The sequence below is a fragment of the Tursiops truncatus genome, chromosome 2 (genome assembly GCF_011762595.2).
Source record: "Tursiops truncatus isolate mTurTru1 chromosome 2, mTurTru1.mat.Y, whole genome shotgun sequence".
Classification (NCBI taxonomy): Eukaryota; Metazoa; Chordata; class Mammalia; order Artiodactyla; family Delphinidae; genus Tursiops; species Tursiops truncatus.
In genome coordinates this window covers 85,930,507-85,947,061 of record NC_047035.1, presented here as the reverse complement: position 1 = coordinate 85,947,061, position 16,555 = coordinate 85,930,507, and the positions used below count along the sequence as shown (strand labels likewise).

Below are 16,555 nucleotides of genomic sequence, written 5' to 3'. Positions count from 1 at the left end.
GAGAAATATTTATACTATGGAAATTGGTATAAATCAGGGAGACGCTACAAATCAGGGTCCTCCCTTCAAACCTGCCCCAAGCTGGTTGTTAAATATTTACCAGCATACCACTGGGTAGGGTCAACAATATCTGCATACATTGATCAATCTTAACATTATTAAAAGAGAGACAACCAGATACTATAGGCTTCTGATAAAAGCATAAAACACCAAATGAAGTATTCCTGCCAAAAAACAGACTCAGATCTGATCTAACCTCAAATCTAACTACAGTAATAGAAACTAGATGGGGTAGAGGAACATGCTATATGATAACACATGGATATAAACAGCAAAAATCCAGAATACAGAAACAGTACAGGATAAAAGATCCAGTTTCCAAAGCAAAACAAATTGAGAGGGGGAAAAAAAAGGAGGGTGGAGAGGGAACCTATAGGTTAAACGACACTGAAGAGACAATCACCTAAATGCAATATTTGAGCCTTGTTTGGATTCTTATTTGAACCAACCAAACGCAATTATATGTGACAAAATAAGAAAACTGAACACTAGCTGGATAGTTTGATATTAAGGAATTACTGTTAATTTTTCAGGTGTGATATGGTACTATGGTGACTTTTTTTTAAAATAGCTCTTATCTTTTAGAGATATATACTGTCATATTTACACAGATGAAATGACATCGTGGTACAGGGAGGAGAGAAGTGGATGGAGTACAGATGAAACAAGACTGGTCAAAAGTTGATAATCTTTGAAGTTGGGTGAAGGATACATGGAGATTTATTATAGTATTATCTCTTTCATATATTTTAAAAATTCCTCATCATAAAAAGTTTTAAAATAGCAAAAAGAACTTGTACTGGTGTTTATCAAACTTTTATTGCTCAAATGTTCTAACTCTGAATGACAAGTTCTTAGGGTTTTTTTTTAAGTTCTTGTTTTAAAGCAGAGATTTTCTTTAATTTTGAGATATAGAGATTTCTAGAGTTTGCTCTTTAAATTGGCAAAGGAGGCACAATAATCTTAAATTCTGGTTCTCAAACTTTAATGCACATCAGAATCACCTGGAGGGACTGTCAAAACAGATGGCTGGGTTCCATCTCCAGAGTTTCTGATACATAGGTGTGGGATGGGATTTCTAACAAGTTCCTAGGTGATGCTGACGCTACTACTTCAGAAACCACACTGAGAACTGATCTAAAGGTCCAGTTGGTACTAGGGTGCCCAGAACTTTACAGATAGTCAATAAATACAGTGAATAGGTAAAATATAAGATAATAAATCGATGTCTTCTCCCATGAATTTTTCTTTCAGACTTATCTATGGTATACTGTATTTAAAAGGACAGAACTTTCTCACTGATGAATGAGGGGACAGGTTCCCTGTTTAATATTCAGTAGACTAATTTTTTTTTTTTCAGTAGACTAATTTTTTAAAGTTATACTCATAGACATAAAACAGATCAGTGGTTGCCTGGAAATGAGGGTGGAGGGAAGGCAGTTGCAAAGGGACATAAGAAAAATTTTGAGGGTGATAGATCATATTGATTGTAGAAATGGTTTTAAGGATGTATAAGAAAGTCAAAACACACAAAATTGTACTCTTTAAATATATGGAGTTTTTTAATATAAATTCTACCTCAATAACATAAGAAATGTTAAACATATAAAAAGTATATGTGATTTCACATTTTTACTAAGGATTCAACTAAGCAGGCAGAAAGGTTCAAGAAATGTGAGCTATGGTTTCTTCCTCATAAAACTACAGAAGCTGAGGTTCGGAAGCAATCCAAAGATTTGGAAGTTCCCCATTCCAACAGTGAGCAGGTCTCCTATGGTTGCTCCTACTTCTTCCCCATGACTGTAAAGATAGGGAACAATTTATTCTATGTGCACTTGTATCTTCAAGTCTTTTTTTTTTTTTTTTTTTTCAGTATGCGGGCCTCTCACTGCGCCACCAGGGAAGCCCTTCAAGTCTTTTTAAAATGAGCCAACTTCTAATATGAAAGACATTAAGGAGTTCATCCCCAGGAGTCCCTCCTTCCACTTTCTACCCATGAGTGTCTTCTTCCTCCTAAGCAGAACACTTCAAAGATGGGTGGTACTGGGCTTCCCTGGTGGTGCAGTGGTTGAAAGTCCACCTGCCAATGCAGGGAACATGGGTTCGTGCCCGGGTCCGGGAAGATCCCACATGCCGCGGAACAGCTGGGCCCTGTGAGCCATGGCTGCAGGGCCTGCGCGTCCGGAGACTGTGCTCCACAACGGGAGAGGCCACAACAGTGAGAGGCCCGCGTACCCCCCCCCCAAAAAAAAAAGATGGGTGGTACTGCAAAGTGCCTTCTCTCGTTTCCTCATCTATGAATTGGGGATAAAACTACCCACCACATAAGATTGTTATACAGATTTCGTAAAAAATTCTAAGTGTCTGGCATCTCCTTAGAAGAAGCTCAGTAAATAGCTCCTTCCTGCTCTAAATCCTTCTCTGTGACACATACAAAAAAGATAATGAAAATAATCACATGTGTTTTCTGAAGGATTACTTGATAATCTTCAAACCAAGATTTAACATTAAAAGATTAAACAGTTTAAAACTTCATCAAATCATAAAGTTGTAGAAATTGACAGATTTTTTTTTCCAGAAACTAATTTTTTAGCACAGTCTATCCCCTAAAGTGTTTCAAATTGTTGATGAAACTGCTCTATTTTGGTGATGATGATCACTTTCTACTCTGGCAGGTCTAGTGAATTAAATGCTCCCCAAGCTGAATCAGAAAAGGGACAGGCAGACAGTTACTGCATGTGCTATCAATGCCCACTCCCCAAACAAAAAATCCCTTTGATGGATGCCTTAAAAATTATTTATCCTAGAGCTTTCAAAATAGTGACACAATTTCCTATACTTGGAGACAGCAATCAAAGGCGTGGATACGTAAATATTATGTTTTCTGACTTATTCTATTATCTTCAGGAATATTGGGGAATGTGCTCCCATTATTAAAAGATTCTGGCCAAAGTTGGAAGAAAACAGAACAATGATTCCCTGGGGATAAAAAGAGGGGACTATAGCCAGTAGTTGCACACTCATGTCCTCTGCCCAGTTTTTAGTCTAAAAGTAGAATTATTCCTGAGTGTCCATTTTCAGAACATACTAAATCCAGTGTATTCAAATTATTTATTAACTTAGTTTCATCTTATCAATTGACAAAAACAAAACAAAACACAAATCGGAGTTCAATGTGGTTACAGCCTAATCATTCACATAGCAAGTTGAAAATTACTAACTTACCTGGACGATTACTTCTATGTTATGTGTCCTATTACTGTAGTTTCTTGGATTCCACTTTAGTATGAAAATAGGACCAGACAAATGACTAGCTTGCCCTAAATGAACTCCATCAATCTTAACTGCGACTGAAGTAATGGAAGATAAGGAAAACACCAAGACTCTAAAATGAGAGCATAAATGCATGGTTTTAGGTATTTGGCATTGTTTTTATAAAGAAGAATAACCCTATTATAACCCGAAAAGATGTAAGTACAGTTGGCCTTCCGTTGGTTGATCTGCGAGTTACTGGGATGTGGAACCTGTGGTTTCTACCAACCATGGATCGAAAATATTCAGAAAAGAAAAATTTCAAGAAAGTTCCCAAAAGCAAAACTTTAATTTGCCTCTCGCCAGCAACTATTTACATAGCAGTTACATTGTGTTAGGTATTATAAGTAATCTAGATATGATTTAAAGTATAGGGAGGATGTGCATAGGTTATATGCAAATACTACACCAGTTTATATAAAGGACTTGAGCATCTGTACACTTTGGTATTCCCAGGGGGTCCTGGAACCAATCCCCCAGAGATACCGAGGGACAACGGTAAGGCAGACCATTACATTGTACAAATGTTCATATGACACTCTTCATATGATCTGGTTTCTTTCTAAATGGTGGCTTCTGGAGTTGTATAATTCAACCAACCTGAATTGGTGAGAAATCAGAAACTATTCTAAATCTAAATCTGATATCCAGCTCCTATCAAGAAACCTGACCAAGAGATGTATGTTCCACTTACCTAGTGATCAAAAGAAATAAATTAAAGCATATTGGTACCCTTTTTTTCCAGAATAATTAGTAAATTTTTTTAAAAGTACAATATCCAATAATGATAAGAGTGCTGTGAAACTGGCACTCATATTGCTTGGTAACATTATAAATTAGTATCTGTTTTAAAAAGTAATCAGGTACCTTGTGCACTGCTGGTGGGAATGTGAAATGGCGCAGCCACTGTGGAAAACAATGTGGAGGTTCCTCAGAAAATTAAACATAGAATTACCACATGATCTAGCAATCCCACTTCTGAATATATACCCAAAGAACTGAAAGCAGGGACTGGAACACATATTTGTACACCCATGTTCATAGCAGCATTATTTACAGTAGTGAAAAGGCAGAAGCAAAAATGTCTATCAACAGATGAATGGATAAACAAAATGTAGTGTATATATGCAATGAAACAGTGAATACTCAGCCTTAAAAAGCAAGGAAATTCTGAAACATGCTTCAAAATGGATGAGGACATTATGCTAAATGAAAGAAAGCCAGTCACAAAAGGACAAATACTGTATGATTCTCCTATGAGGTACCTAGAGTTGTCAAATTCATAGAGACAGAAAGTAGAATTGGTGGTTGCCAGGGGCTGGGGGGAGGGGGAATAGGGAGTTAGTGTTCAATGGGTACAGAGTTGCAGTTTTGGAAGCTGAAAAAAATGGTGATGATGGTTGCACAACAATATAAAGGTACTTATTGCCACTAAAAATGCTTAACATGGTAAATTTTATGTTATGTATATTTTACCACAATTTTCTGAAAAAGAATAATGATTTTAGTTGCAAAAAAAAAAAGTAATCAGGCAATCTTTATCAACAGTCACAAAGGAATTCAAACTATTTCACCTAGAATCCTATTTCCAGAACTCTATCTAAAGCAATTATTCAAATGAAGGAAGAATCTATATGCATCAGATGTTCATCCTCAAATTAGAAAAAAATCTGAAAGTTCACCAATAAGATAGGAAAATGGTTAAACTGTGGTCCATTCTCTCTGTTGACAGAAAAAAAATAGCAATTAGAATACACGGTGCCCTATGATTACGACTGTGTAAATACAGGCCTGAAAGAGAATGCCTGAGAAGGAAAACTCATGTTAATAATAGTTCTATTGGGGTATGGGGGGGGAGTGGGACAGGGATACACATATAATCCCATTACTCTATTTTCCAAAAGTTATGTTGTACTGCTTTTCAAAATAAAATTTAAAAGAGTATATTAAAACAAGTGCCCTTATGTTTGCAAAAGGTTATGTCTCTTTGCAAAAGGAATGTTAATGTCTCATTAAGATTCTATTTAATACTACTCAGCCATAAAAAAGAACGAAATAATGCCATCTGCGGCAACATGCATTCAACTAGAGATTACCATACTAAGTGAAGTTAGAAAGACAAATACCATATAGTATCACTTATATATGGAATCTAAAACATGACACAAATTAACCTATCCATGAAACAGCAACAGAATCAGGGACATAGAAAATAGACTGGTGGTTGCCAAGGGGGAGGGGGTGGGGGAGGGAAGGACTGGGAGTTTGGGATTAGCAGATGCAAACTGTTATATATGGGATGGGTAAACAGCAAGGTCCTACAGTACAGCACAGGGAACTATATTCAATATCCTGTGATAAACCATAATGGAAAAGAATATGAAAAAGAATATATACATGTATAACTGAGTCACTTTGCTCTCAGAAGTAATTAATACATTGTAATTCAACAATACTTCAATAAAAAATAAACTAAAAAAAAGATTCTATTTATATGCACTGTCAAATTCATACGCCAAATGATTTTTCAATTCCGGAAGGTTTACATAGCTTTTGCTTTTTTGAAAGGCTATGTAGCAAAACAAAAAAATATATACTTCTGATATATGATGTAAATTTTTTTAAAGTAGGATACAAATGAATAGGTACATTATGATTACAGCAATGTAAAACCATGCATATAAAAAGCAAGAATAAAAGACAAAAATAATAATGGTAGGATTATGGGTTTCTAGATTTTTTTTTATTTCAGCAGCTTAAAAATTATATACTTTTTAACTGAATAGGAATGAAACAGTAGGCAATTTATATAATGTTTAGATTGCTGAGAAAACTAAAGTAGAGCATCTCATAGCTTTCACATAAGAATGCAATCACAATGACTTACTCTTCATCAATATCAAACTGAAAGTAAATTCTGAAAAACTGCTACATACCTGATGTGTGTTGAGTGAAGGAGTCTTTCTAGTGGTTCATGTTTAGCAGAACTATAGAGGAGTGATTTAGGATTAGTGATAAGAACCACAGGCCACTCGCCAAAGATCAAATCTGCAAAGCTAAAGAGGTCATGATCAAAAGCAAAGATCCGGTACCTAGACACCAGAGGACAATAAGGTAATTTAGTTACTTCATATTATAAGACGGCCTGAAGGATATATACAGAACAAATGTAAAACGATAAAACTATACTTTCTGAGATCATGAATTTGAATGCAGAGTAAATAATATTGTTCCTCTTTCTTCCCTTGCCCTTATCACTTTATACATTTTGGCACATGTGACATGTGTCACAACTGGGATCTGACTGAAGCAATGAATTTTTACTGTGTCCTAGAACAATGCCTGGTACATAGCATGTACTCTTTAATTTTTAAATAAATGTTTGTTGAATTAAGTCATTTGATTTCTATACTTTAAGACTATTTTGAACCTAAAACATTCATCATAAGTCTAATAATATCTGACATTCTTCATCCCATCAACAATGCTACATAAAATATTAAAATAAACACACTTAGAAACCTTTAATTCTTCTTTTAAACTTTTATTTCTATAATTTCAAAGAAAACAGCAAAAGTTAAGTGGTTTTGATTTTCTAAATGCACAATGAAAGGTAAAACTATTCACTAAAAAGTAACCAAAGTTTTGTATTTTCTAACTTTTAGAACTAAGGAGAGAAATGATTAGCTATGGCAGAAACAATAGTGCTCACCAAATACTCCACGTGCTCCCCTGCATTTCCCAGTCTCCCTGGTATTAGGTTGGGGCCATGTGACTAGTTCTGGCCAATGGGCTGTGAACAGAAGTGACACGTATCACACTTCTGGTCCAAAGTACTTAAGAATGGATATGAGTTCTCTGTGATCTCTTGCCTGCCCTGGAATTGAGGTGTTGAAATAGTCACATTATAAGACGGAGGAAGTCTGAATCCCTGAGTTACCCCATGGAGGAGAATTTCCCTGACTTATACTGATTTACATAAATGAAAAAATAAACATCTGTTGTGTTAAGCCATTGATATTTCTAGATTTATTTGCATCCACAACAAAGCCTAGTCTAACATTACTAATACACTAACTGTTTTTAAAAACTCTCCTAGGGAATTCCCTGGCAGTCCAATGGTTAGGACTCCATGCTCTCACTGCTGAGGGCCGGGGTTCTATCCCCAGTTGGGGAACTAGGATCCCACAAGACACAGCCAAAAAAAAAAACCTCTTCTATTGTACTAATATAATTTAAACGTTTATAAGGGCAGGTAAAGGTTAGGTCCTTTCAGTAAAACAAACTCCAAATAAAGCCCCAGGGTTGGAATACAGGAGAGCAGGTGGGAAGAGAAAGAAAGGAAATGGCTCCATAATTAACATCACTTAACTTGTAACTGTAGCATTTATAAGAAATAAAGAAGCTGATCAAGGGTAAGGAAGGCTACCTGGTAAAGGCAATTCCAGCCCAGCCCACAGCCTCACAGTCATGAACAGACAGGTCTTAGTTCAAAGTAATTACAGTTGCCAACTAATCACAGGCTTCAAGCATAGCTCTTATACAGTTTCTAGAAAAGCCAACTGAAATGAATAAGTTCCTTCCAAGATATAAAGCTGCTTTTTAATGAATGGGAGTACAGTTGACCCTTGAACAATGAGGGCGTTGGGGCACCGACCCCCAAGCAGTAGAAAATCCGAGTATAATTTCCCAATCAGCCCTCTGTATCCTCAGTTCCACATCCACAGATTCAACTAACCACAGATTGTGTGGTACTGTAGTATTTTGTGAAAAACATCTGAGTATATGTTGACCTGCACAGTTCAAACCGTGTTGCTCAAAGATCAACTGTAGTTATTAGAAAGATAACATATTCAGCTCAACAAATATTCACTAAGTACCTAATATCTTCATAGCACTGGGTTTGACTAAGTTAAAGAGCAATTGATAAAAAACAATGAGGTGATACTTATTTATATTTAAACTTGCACTTAGTTATTCTCAAATATATCTATTTCGTTCTTCTCAATAAATATATATTTAACTATACTGTATCCTTTTGATAAATAAGTTATGTTTTCTCTTCAGAAGACTTTAACCTTAGATCTACCATATGACCCAGCATTTCCACTCCTGGGTATATATCCAATTTGAAAAGATACATGCACCCCAATGTTCATAGCAGAATTATTTACAATTGTCAAGATATGGAAGCAACCTAAGTGTCCATCAACAGAAGAATGGATAAACAAGATGTGGTACATATACAATGAAATACTACTCAGCCATAAAAAAAGAATGAAATTTTGCCAGTTGCAACAGTGATGGACTTGGAGGGTATCATGCTAAGTGAATAAGTCAGACAGAGAAAGACAAATGTTGTACGATACCACTTACATGTGGAATCTAAGAAATACAACAAACTAGGGAATATAACAAAAAAGAAACAGACTTACAGATATAGAGAACAAACTAGTGGTTACCAGTGGGGAGAAGGAAGGGAGGAGGGGCAAGATAGAGGTAGGGGTTAAGAGGTACAAACTATTACATATAAAATAAGCTACAAGGATATATTGAACAGCACAGGGAATACAGCCAATATTTTATAATATCTATAAATGGAGTATAACCTTTAAAAATTGTGAATCACTATACTGTACAACTGTAACTTACATAATATTGTATAACTATACTTCAATTAAAAAAGTGTTTAATAATAATAATTTTTAAAAGACTTTAACCTTAATAAAACCAACTATAATCTGTTTGAAGAACTTAAATCACTAACATGTTGTAGCAATAACTAGAAAGGCAAATATCAAATTCAGGGAAAAAGATGACGTATTTCTAGCCCTAGTGTTTCTCAAAGTATGGTCCATTGAGCATCTGGTGGGCTTTTTAAAAAAAAGCAGTTTCTTGTGTCCTAACCCAGACCAACACAGCCAAAATCTCTAGAGACAGGGCCTGGTAATTTTTATTTTTCATAAGCTCCTCCACATATCTCGTGTATACTAGATTTTGAGAACTATTTCCTAGAGGATGCATTTGAAAAGCCAACATAACATAGTGATGGCAAACATAATTGCTGCAACAAAGTTTTTGCATAAGGATAAAGACTGCCAGATACATATATTCCTTCAAAAACATAGAGATATCACATGTTTTTCCTTAACTGGGATCACCCACTCATGATAGTGATCAGAAAACTATCATTGCTTTAGCAAAACTTACACGTATAAGTTGTATTCTGTGGGGTAGTTCCCTTACCTTCTGTTATCCTTCCAGTCTCCCACCTCAAGTTCCAAAGTGCCCTGGAAGTGACGAGTGTGCAAAACAGGCATCAGTCCACCAAGTGTGTGGAGGTGCCCACACAAATAAGCTGTAGCCGAACTAACCAATGAAAAATAAATGAAATAAATGAACAAAGATAACTTGTGATGCCAAACTAATAAAAATATCTCTTCAGAAAAGCAAGATACGTAGAACAACATAAAAGAATTAAAAGCAATTCATTTTGATTTTGGAAGCTTGCCTCACCTCATTATGGACCGAATTCCTGGTGATGGAGAAAGGATAGTGGATGTTGTGAAGTGTCCAAACCAAATACTGTGGTTGCTCCGACTACTTTCCTTGGCCAGTAATGAAAGATCCTCCATCTGTTTCTGAAATCAGAGAAAAACAGAAGGAGCTTTAATTAGAGCTCAGGCTGAAATCTAATGTCAAGAGGTTACACAACTCCCTTGAGGTTTTATAATATTACGTCTAAAGCTTAAACCCTACTAACCAGTGACCTGTATGGACCTCTGTAAGTTTCAAACTGTTTAAACATACAATTCATTTGATCCTAAAAATAACTCTGCACTAAGGAGGACAGGGATTATTCCCATTTGATAGATAAAGAAACAGAAATAAACAATCTTTAAATTACATAAATTTTTTTCTTTATTTATAAATTTCTTTGCAGCAATGAAGAAGAACCACTAATCTTTTCAGCCCTGTATACCACAGTGCAATTAATAAAGAGGATATTGAAACTAAACTTCTAAAACAAGATGAACATATGTCCACAGAAAGCCTTGTACCTGAATATTTACAACATTCTACTCATAACAGACAAAAACTAGAAACCACCAAAAAATTGCAGTATATCCATACCCATACAACGGAATACTACTCAGCAATAAAAAGGATATACACAGTAATAGGGATGAATCTCAAAAACATACTAAGCAAAAGAGGCCAGACACAAGAGTACCTACTGTATGATTTCATTTATGTAAAATTCTAGAACAAACAGCACTAATCTATACTGACAGAAAACCCATCAGTGGTTCCCTGGGACTGCAGGTGAAGACTAACAACACAAGAGAACTTTCTGGGGTAATGGAAATGTTCTGTCTTGATTGTGCTGACAGTTACACCAGTATATACATTTGTCAAAGCTCTTCAAATACTCAAAATGAGTGCATTTTATTGTCTGTAAACCATCCCTCATAAAGATGATTTCTAAAATAACTTGTATATATAAATATATACATTAATATTATCTCCAAAGTGCTTATAGCAATGAATTCCTGGGCCCTACTTTCAGAGTTTCTAATTCGTTAAGTCTCAGACAAAGCCTAGGAACCTGCATTTTACAAAACAGCTGCTTTTCATGCAGATTATCAAATCATACCTTAAAAAACACTATTCTAAGGGGTAGGCTTTAAAATAATAAGCTGATCAACTCTGTCTAAAGACACTCAGTAGACAGGAAACAAAATATACCTTCCTTAAATAAAATGCCTAATAAACCCAAAGCATTTAACAATATTCTGCTCAAGTTTCTTTGAACCCTCATATCACTTTAAATCTTTCAGCACTTAGCAAATTCTGCCTTTTATTATAGTTATTTCTGTATAGGTCTTAAGCCCCACCAGTACATTAAATATTCTAAGAGGCCAAGCACTTGATCTTATCACCCTTGTATTCTTATATATGGACACATATGTCTTGCATTTGGGCACGTGCTCAATAATGAGTTGACATTTGCCGTACCAAGAAATAATTAGAGGTTCTCAGATGTGACTTTCCATACAGTTTTAATCCAGCAACAATTTTCACCGAGCTTAACGAAAAATACTTTAAAAGAAACTTATTTAGGACTTCCTTGGTGGCGCAGTGGTTAAGAATCTGCCTGCCAATGCAGGGGACACAGGTTCGATCCCTGATCTGGGAAGATGCCACATGCCGTGGAGCAACTAAGCCCGTGCACCACAACTACTGAGCCTGGGCTCTAGAGCCCACGAGCCACAACTATAGAGCCCACGTGCCACAACTACTGAAGCCCACACACCTAGAGCCCGTACCCTGCAACAAGAGAAGCCACTGCAATGAGAAGCCCGTGCACCGCAAGGAAGAGTAGCAAGTGCACCGCAAGAAGAGTAGCCCCCACTCATCACAACTATAGAAAGCCCGCATGCAGCAATGAAGACCCAATGCAGACAAAAAATAAATGGAAAAAAAAAAAAAAGAAAACTCATTTACTTCGATGGTTGCCCTTCTCGTACCAAAAAAATATAGACCATTAGTTAGAAATGGCAACTGTGGGGATTTAGGAATATACCATATAGTATACAAAGCTGTATGCCCTGCGCCTTGCAAAGTGCATGCTGCACTTAGTACATATTTATTTTATTTTTTAAAAATATTTATTTGGCTGCGCTGGGTTAGTTGCGGCATGCAGGATCTTCGTTTTAGTATAAGGGCTCTTTTAGTTGCAGTATGCGGGCTCTTAGTTGTGGCATGCGGGATCTAGTTCCCTGACCAGGAATCAAACCCTGGTCTCCCACATTGGGAGCAAGGAGTCTTAACCACTGGACCACCAAGGAAGTCCCAGTACATATTTAACAACTGTTTACTGAATTAATGTAAAATGTGAGGTACTGCTTTCCCAGATTTTGGGACAAGGACAGGGATAACAATAATAGGGTTCAAGTAGTCGATAATTTCTTCTAGCCATACCTGTAACCACAGCAGAATTTTCCTCAAGCATTTCTAGATAAGAACTTGTTTACCTAGTATAACTTTAAGTGAGCCGCATGTATCTGGGAAAAGATAAAATAGGTTAGCTGCAAAGGGAAGTGAGATTTTTTACTGTACCTGATCTAAAATTCCAAAGAAATTAAAAGGTCTCTTAGGCCCTGGATTTACGGTGGCATCCAAAGAGATGAAAGAATAGTTGCCAAAGGGAGTACTGTGGACGTAATGGAAAGAGCCATCCCTACGTACAGCAGAATATTTCCTAAAAAATACAAGACAGGAAAGTTTTAGTGTAATCATAAAATAACAGAATGAGTTTAAATTCCTGCCCTAATATCACACTATATTTTGCCTCCCTTTGAAAAGGAAATTTCCATGATCTGACAGAGAAATACACAAAACTAGATCCACAATGGATACATCGATTAAAAGAAATTTTAAAGATTTTCTCCCATTGTCTCCAAAGATTCGGGCAAACATATTCATCAGTAACCAAGCACAAGGTCACCAAGCAAAGCAGAGAAGTACGTGGCTAATTTAGGTGGTCCACTAAACATTTTAAAAGAGATTAGTCAGAATCCAGGGAAATGGTATTTATCAATCATCAAAAATTTTAGTGAGGGCCTTCTAAGTACCTAGCAGAATTCTTGGTATAGTGAGATACAACTGTTTACTTCTTGAAACAGGACTGCAGAGGCTTAAGTCACAATAAAGCCTTGCAAAGATGAAGTCATCAAGCCAGGAGAAAAATGTTAGGTCTGGGCCAGTAAATCTTTTATCGGTTCCTAAAAATATATTGAAAACATACACAGGGTCCACATCCAGTAATGAAAGTCCTCACCACCTTAAGTATCAACAGTATTCAAGTGTCCAGAAAGTTGGAGAGTAAAGATGGGTAACAGAGTACACAGCGTCGGCACTCATTAAGTATTTATTGAATAAATGTGAAAGAAAGTATAGATTATATTTGGAGCATACCTTTATTATTCAAATGTCAGAACATTATAAGAAAATATCTAAGTGTCTTATATGATGTTTTACCTAAGAGCACATATGAAAAAAATACAAATAAACTTCTGAAATTTAATGTGCTATCAGGGAGCTATTTTTAAGCAACAGCCAACAAATATATCATAAATAAATATATTATCATAGATATTACAATTAATAGTCAATTAGCTCCTCTTGGTATATGTTGAATTTCTATTTCAGGGTTTTTTCCTCATTAAGATTTGTATTTATATTTTTCCTGGTTAGTTTGTTTTCAGAGTTATTCTTCAGGATCTTATAATCTTACATATGTTGTTTTATTTCCTACATTTTTGACATATTAAAATCCAACTATCTAAAATAAAATCCAACTACTTGAAAGCAGAGGTTAAAATATACAATAGTTTTTGAATTCTGGATTTTGGCATCTCTGAGTCATTGTAGAGATCAAGATTTAACCTTAAGATTTTTTTCCTTCCAGTTGATATTTCTGTAATGTCTACATCTCTAGCAAAATGTCACATATTAAATCCGGATAAAGTTTAGGTGGTTAGAAACAAAAATATAAAGGTAAGAAACTTTAAAGTGACTAATAATTTTACCTTCCCAATAACTAATCAGTCCCTAAGTCCTACTGATTCTTTGAAAATGTCTGTTAAGCCCATTCCCACAGTCGCCATCAAAGATACAAACAGTTAATAAGAAGTGAAAGATTTTCATCTCTGTCCTTTTCCTTCCTCACATTAACAAAAGAGGACAACCTCCTCTTCCAAGTTAAGATGACTCTAGTTATATGTTAACTAATGCTTTTTGACCTACCATCCTCAAATTAATGTCACCATTCCCATATCCATGACCCTTTTTCAGACAGGTATGTCTTATATTCATTTCAGGCCTTTTCCTTATGATGGTTAGACTGCTGCAGGATTCTTCGATTTGGTCTACACAACTCTAATCTCTCTCTTTTTCTTTTTATCCCTATCCCTATTTTGTTGTGTGTCTGCCCTTTATAAAATACTATTTTCATTGTTACTTATCTCCTTAGGAACCTATACTGGATTATAAACTATTACCCATCACATCTAAATTTTTGTGCTTGTCACTTGTCACTTGACACCTCTATAAATTGGCTCTACACTATCTACCCAGTGTCACACCAATCCTCAATATGAACCTTTATTCTGGTGATAGCAGTTTCCTTACTGCCCCCCAAAAGCTCATTCCAGCTTTCTTAATGTATTTTTTAATTTTTTAAATTTATTTATTTGGCTGCATCGGGTCTTCATTGTGGCATGCAGGATCTTCGTTGCAGCATGTGGGATCTTTCAGTTGCAACATGCAGGATCTTTTAGTTGTGGCATGCAACTAAAGCTCTGTTTATACTAATCCTTTCAAAATATACCCCTCAGAATTTCTTACTTCTCCAAATGCTACCCGTCTTTTTTAAGACTGGACACAATTTTCACTTCTTTTACAAAGTCTTCTCTAACTTGCAGCTAGTAGATAAGTAAGTTCTAGAGATCTAAAGCACAGTATAGTACTTATAGTCAACAATACTGTATTATAAACTTCAAAGTTGCTAACAGACCAGACCTTAATTGTTCTCACCACAAAAAAAGAAACAGTAACTGTGTCACTTGTGATAGGGTTATTAGCTAACCCTATGGTGACAGTCATATTGCAATATATAAATGTATCACATGAACACACTGTATACCTTAAACTTACACAATGTTATATGTCAATTATATCTCAATAAAAAATAAAGGCTGCTCTATGTCCACCCCATGATAACCTCTGCCTTTTCTGATTTCTCATAGTGATAATTAAGTGTAATAAATAATCTAGGGCTTCCCTGGTGGCACAGTGGTTGAGAGTCCGCCTGCTAATGCAGGGGACACGGGTTCGTGCCCCGGTCCGGGAGGATCCCACATGACGCGTAGCGGCTGGGCCCGTGAGCCATGGCTGCTGAGCCTGTGCATCTGGAGCCTGTGTTCCGCAATGGGAGAGGCCACAACAGTGAGAGGCCCGCGTACCGCAAAAAAAAAATAAAATAAAATAAAAATAAATAAATAAATAATCTAGCATTTCACAGCCATTCCTTCATGGTTTTTTTTTTCACATTCTTTTCTAATTGTTTCCTGAACAATTTTTATCTCCCGTAGCTAGACTTACTTGAAGCTAGAGGCCATATTTTTTAATATTAGCTCTTGTATCTCTCACACTATCCAACTAATCATAGGCTCTTAAGACTTGCTACTTGACGGACTGACAGTGTAAAACAAAGCTACTGAATACCCTGGAACAGAAAGTGAAATTACAGCCAAAAGAAGAATTCCAATATAGTAAAACTAGAGAATGGGCTTTCTAACTTAAATATCCTTTCATATTCATTGCCTTTTTCATATTCATGCACATAAAATTTTTTTTTAATATTTGTATGACATACTGGACAAACCAGCAAGGGGTGAACAACTGGGCTCTTCGGCCACCCCAGAGGCTAAGAGAATCAGTATCTCAGCATTATTAAAATCCACAGTACTCTGGTTGACAAGCTCTGATCTAAACGGTTTATTCTGTGCATCCATGGCAAAAAAAAAAAAAGTCTTATAGAATATTAAAAGTACCATTAGTCGACAAAAAGCATTAAAGTATATGAAATAAAAATAAAAGGGGGCTTCCCTGGTGGCACAGTGATTGAGAGTCCACCTGCCGATGCAGGGGACACGGGTTCGTGCCCCGGTCTGGGAAGATCCCACATGCCGCAGAGCGGCTGGGCCCGTGAGCCATGGCCGCTGAGCCTGCGCGTCCGGAGCCTGTGCTCCGCAACGGGAAAGGCCACAACAGTGAGAGGCCCGGCCGTGTACTGCAAAAAAAAAAAAAAAAAAAAAAAAAAAAAAGAATAAAAGGGACTTCCATGGTGGCGCAGTGGTTGAGAATACGCCTGCCAATGCAGGGGACATGGGTTCGATCCCTGGTCCAGGAAGATCCCACTTGCCGTGAAGCAACTAAGCCTGTGCACCACAGCTACTGAGCCTGCACTCTAGAGCCCATGAGCCACAACTGCTGAGCCCGCGAGCCACAACTGCTGAGCCTGCATGCCACAACTACTGAAGCCCGTGTGTCTAGAGCCCATGCTCCACAACAAGAGAGGCCACTGCAATGAGAAGCCCACGCATCGCAATGATGA

The 16,555-nt window shown here is 36.6% G+C and overlaps 1 protein-coding gene across 11 annotated transcripts in view; it reads right to left on the bottom strand.

Moving 5' to 3' along the window:
- TMEM62 (transmembrane protein 62) overlaps positions 1-16,555 on the bottom strand; it is a 33,722-nt gene that overhangs the window by 12,517 nt on the left and 4,650 nt on the right. For 7 of the 11 annotated variants that reach the window (XM_033851564.2, XM_033851565.2, XM_019935376.3 and 4 more), the window contains 6 exons: positions 12,496-12,637; positions 9,889-10,013; positions 9,619-9,741; positions 6,309-6,464; positions 4,240-4,278; positions 3,286-3,445 (listed from right to left, as the gene is read on the bottom strand). In XM_033851564.2, the coding sequence (XP_033707455.1) occupies positions 3,286-3,445; positions 4,240-4,278; positions 6,309-6,464; positions 9,619-9,741; positions 9,889-10,013; positions 12,496-12,637 (745 nt within the window). The remainder of the gene's footprint in view (positions 1-3,285; positions 3,446-4,239; positions 4,279-6,308; positions 6,465-9,618; positions 9,742-9,888; positions 10,014-12,495; positions 12,638-16,555) is intronic. The other 4 variants (XM_019935377.3, XM_019935378.3, XM_033851568.2 and 1 more) reach the window with 1 other exon arrangement.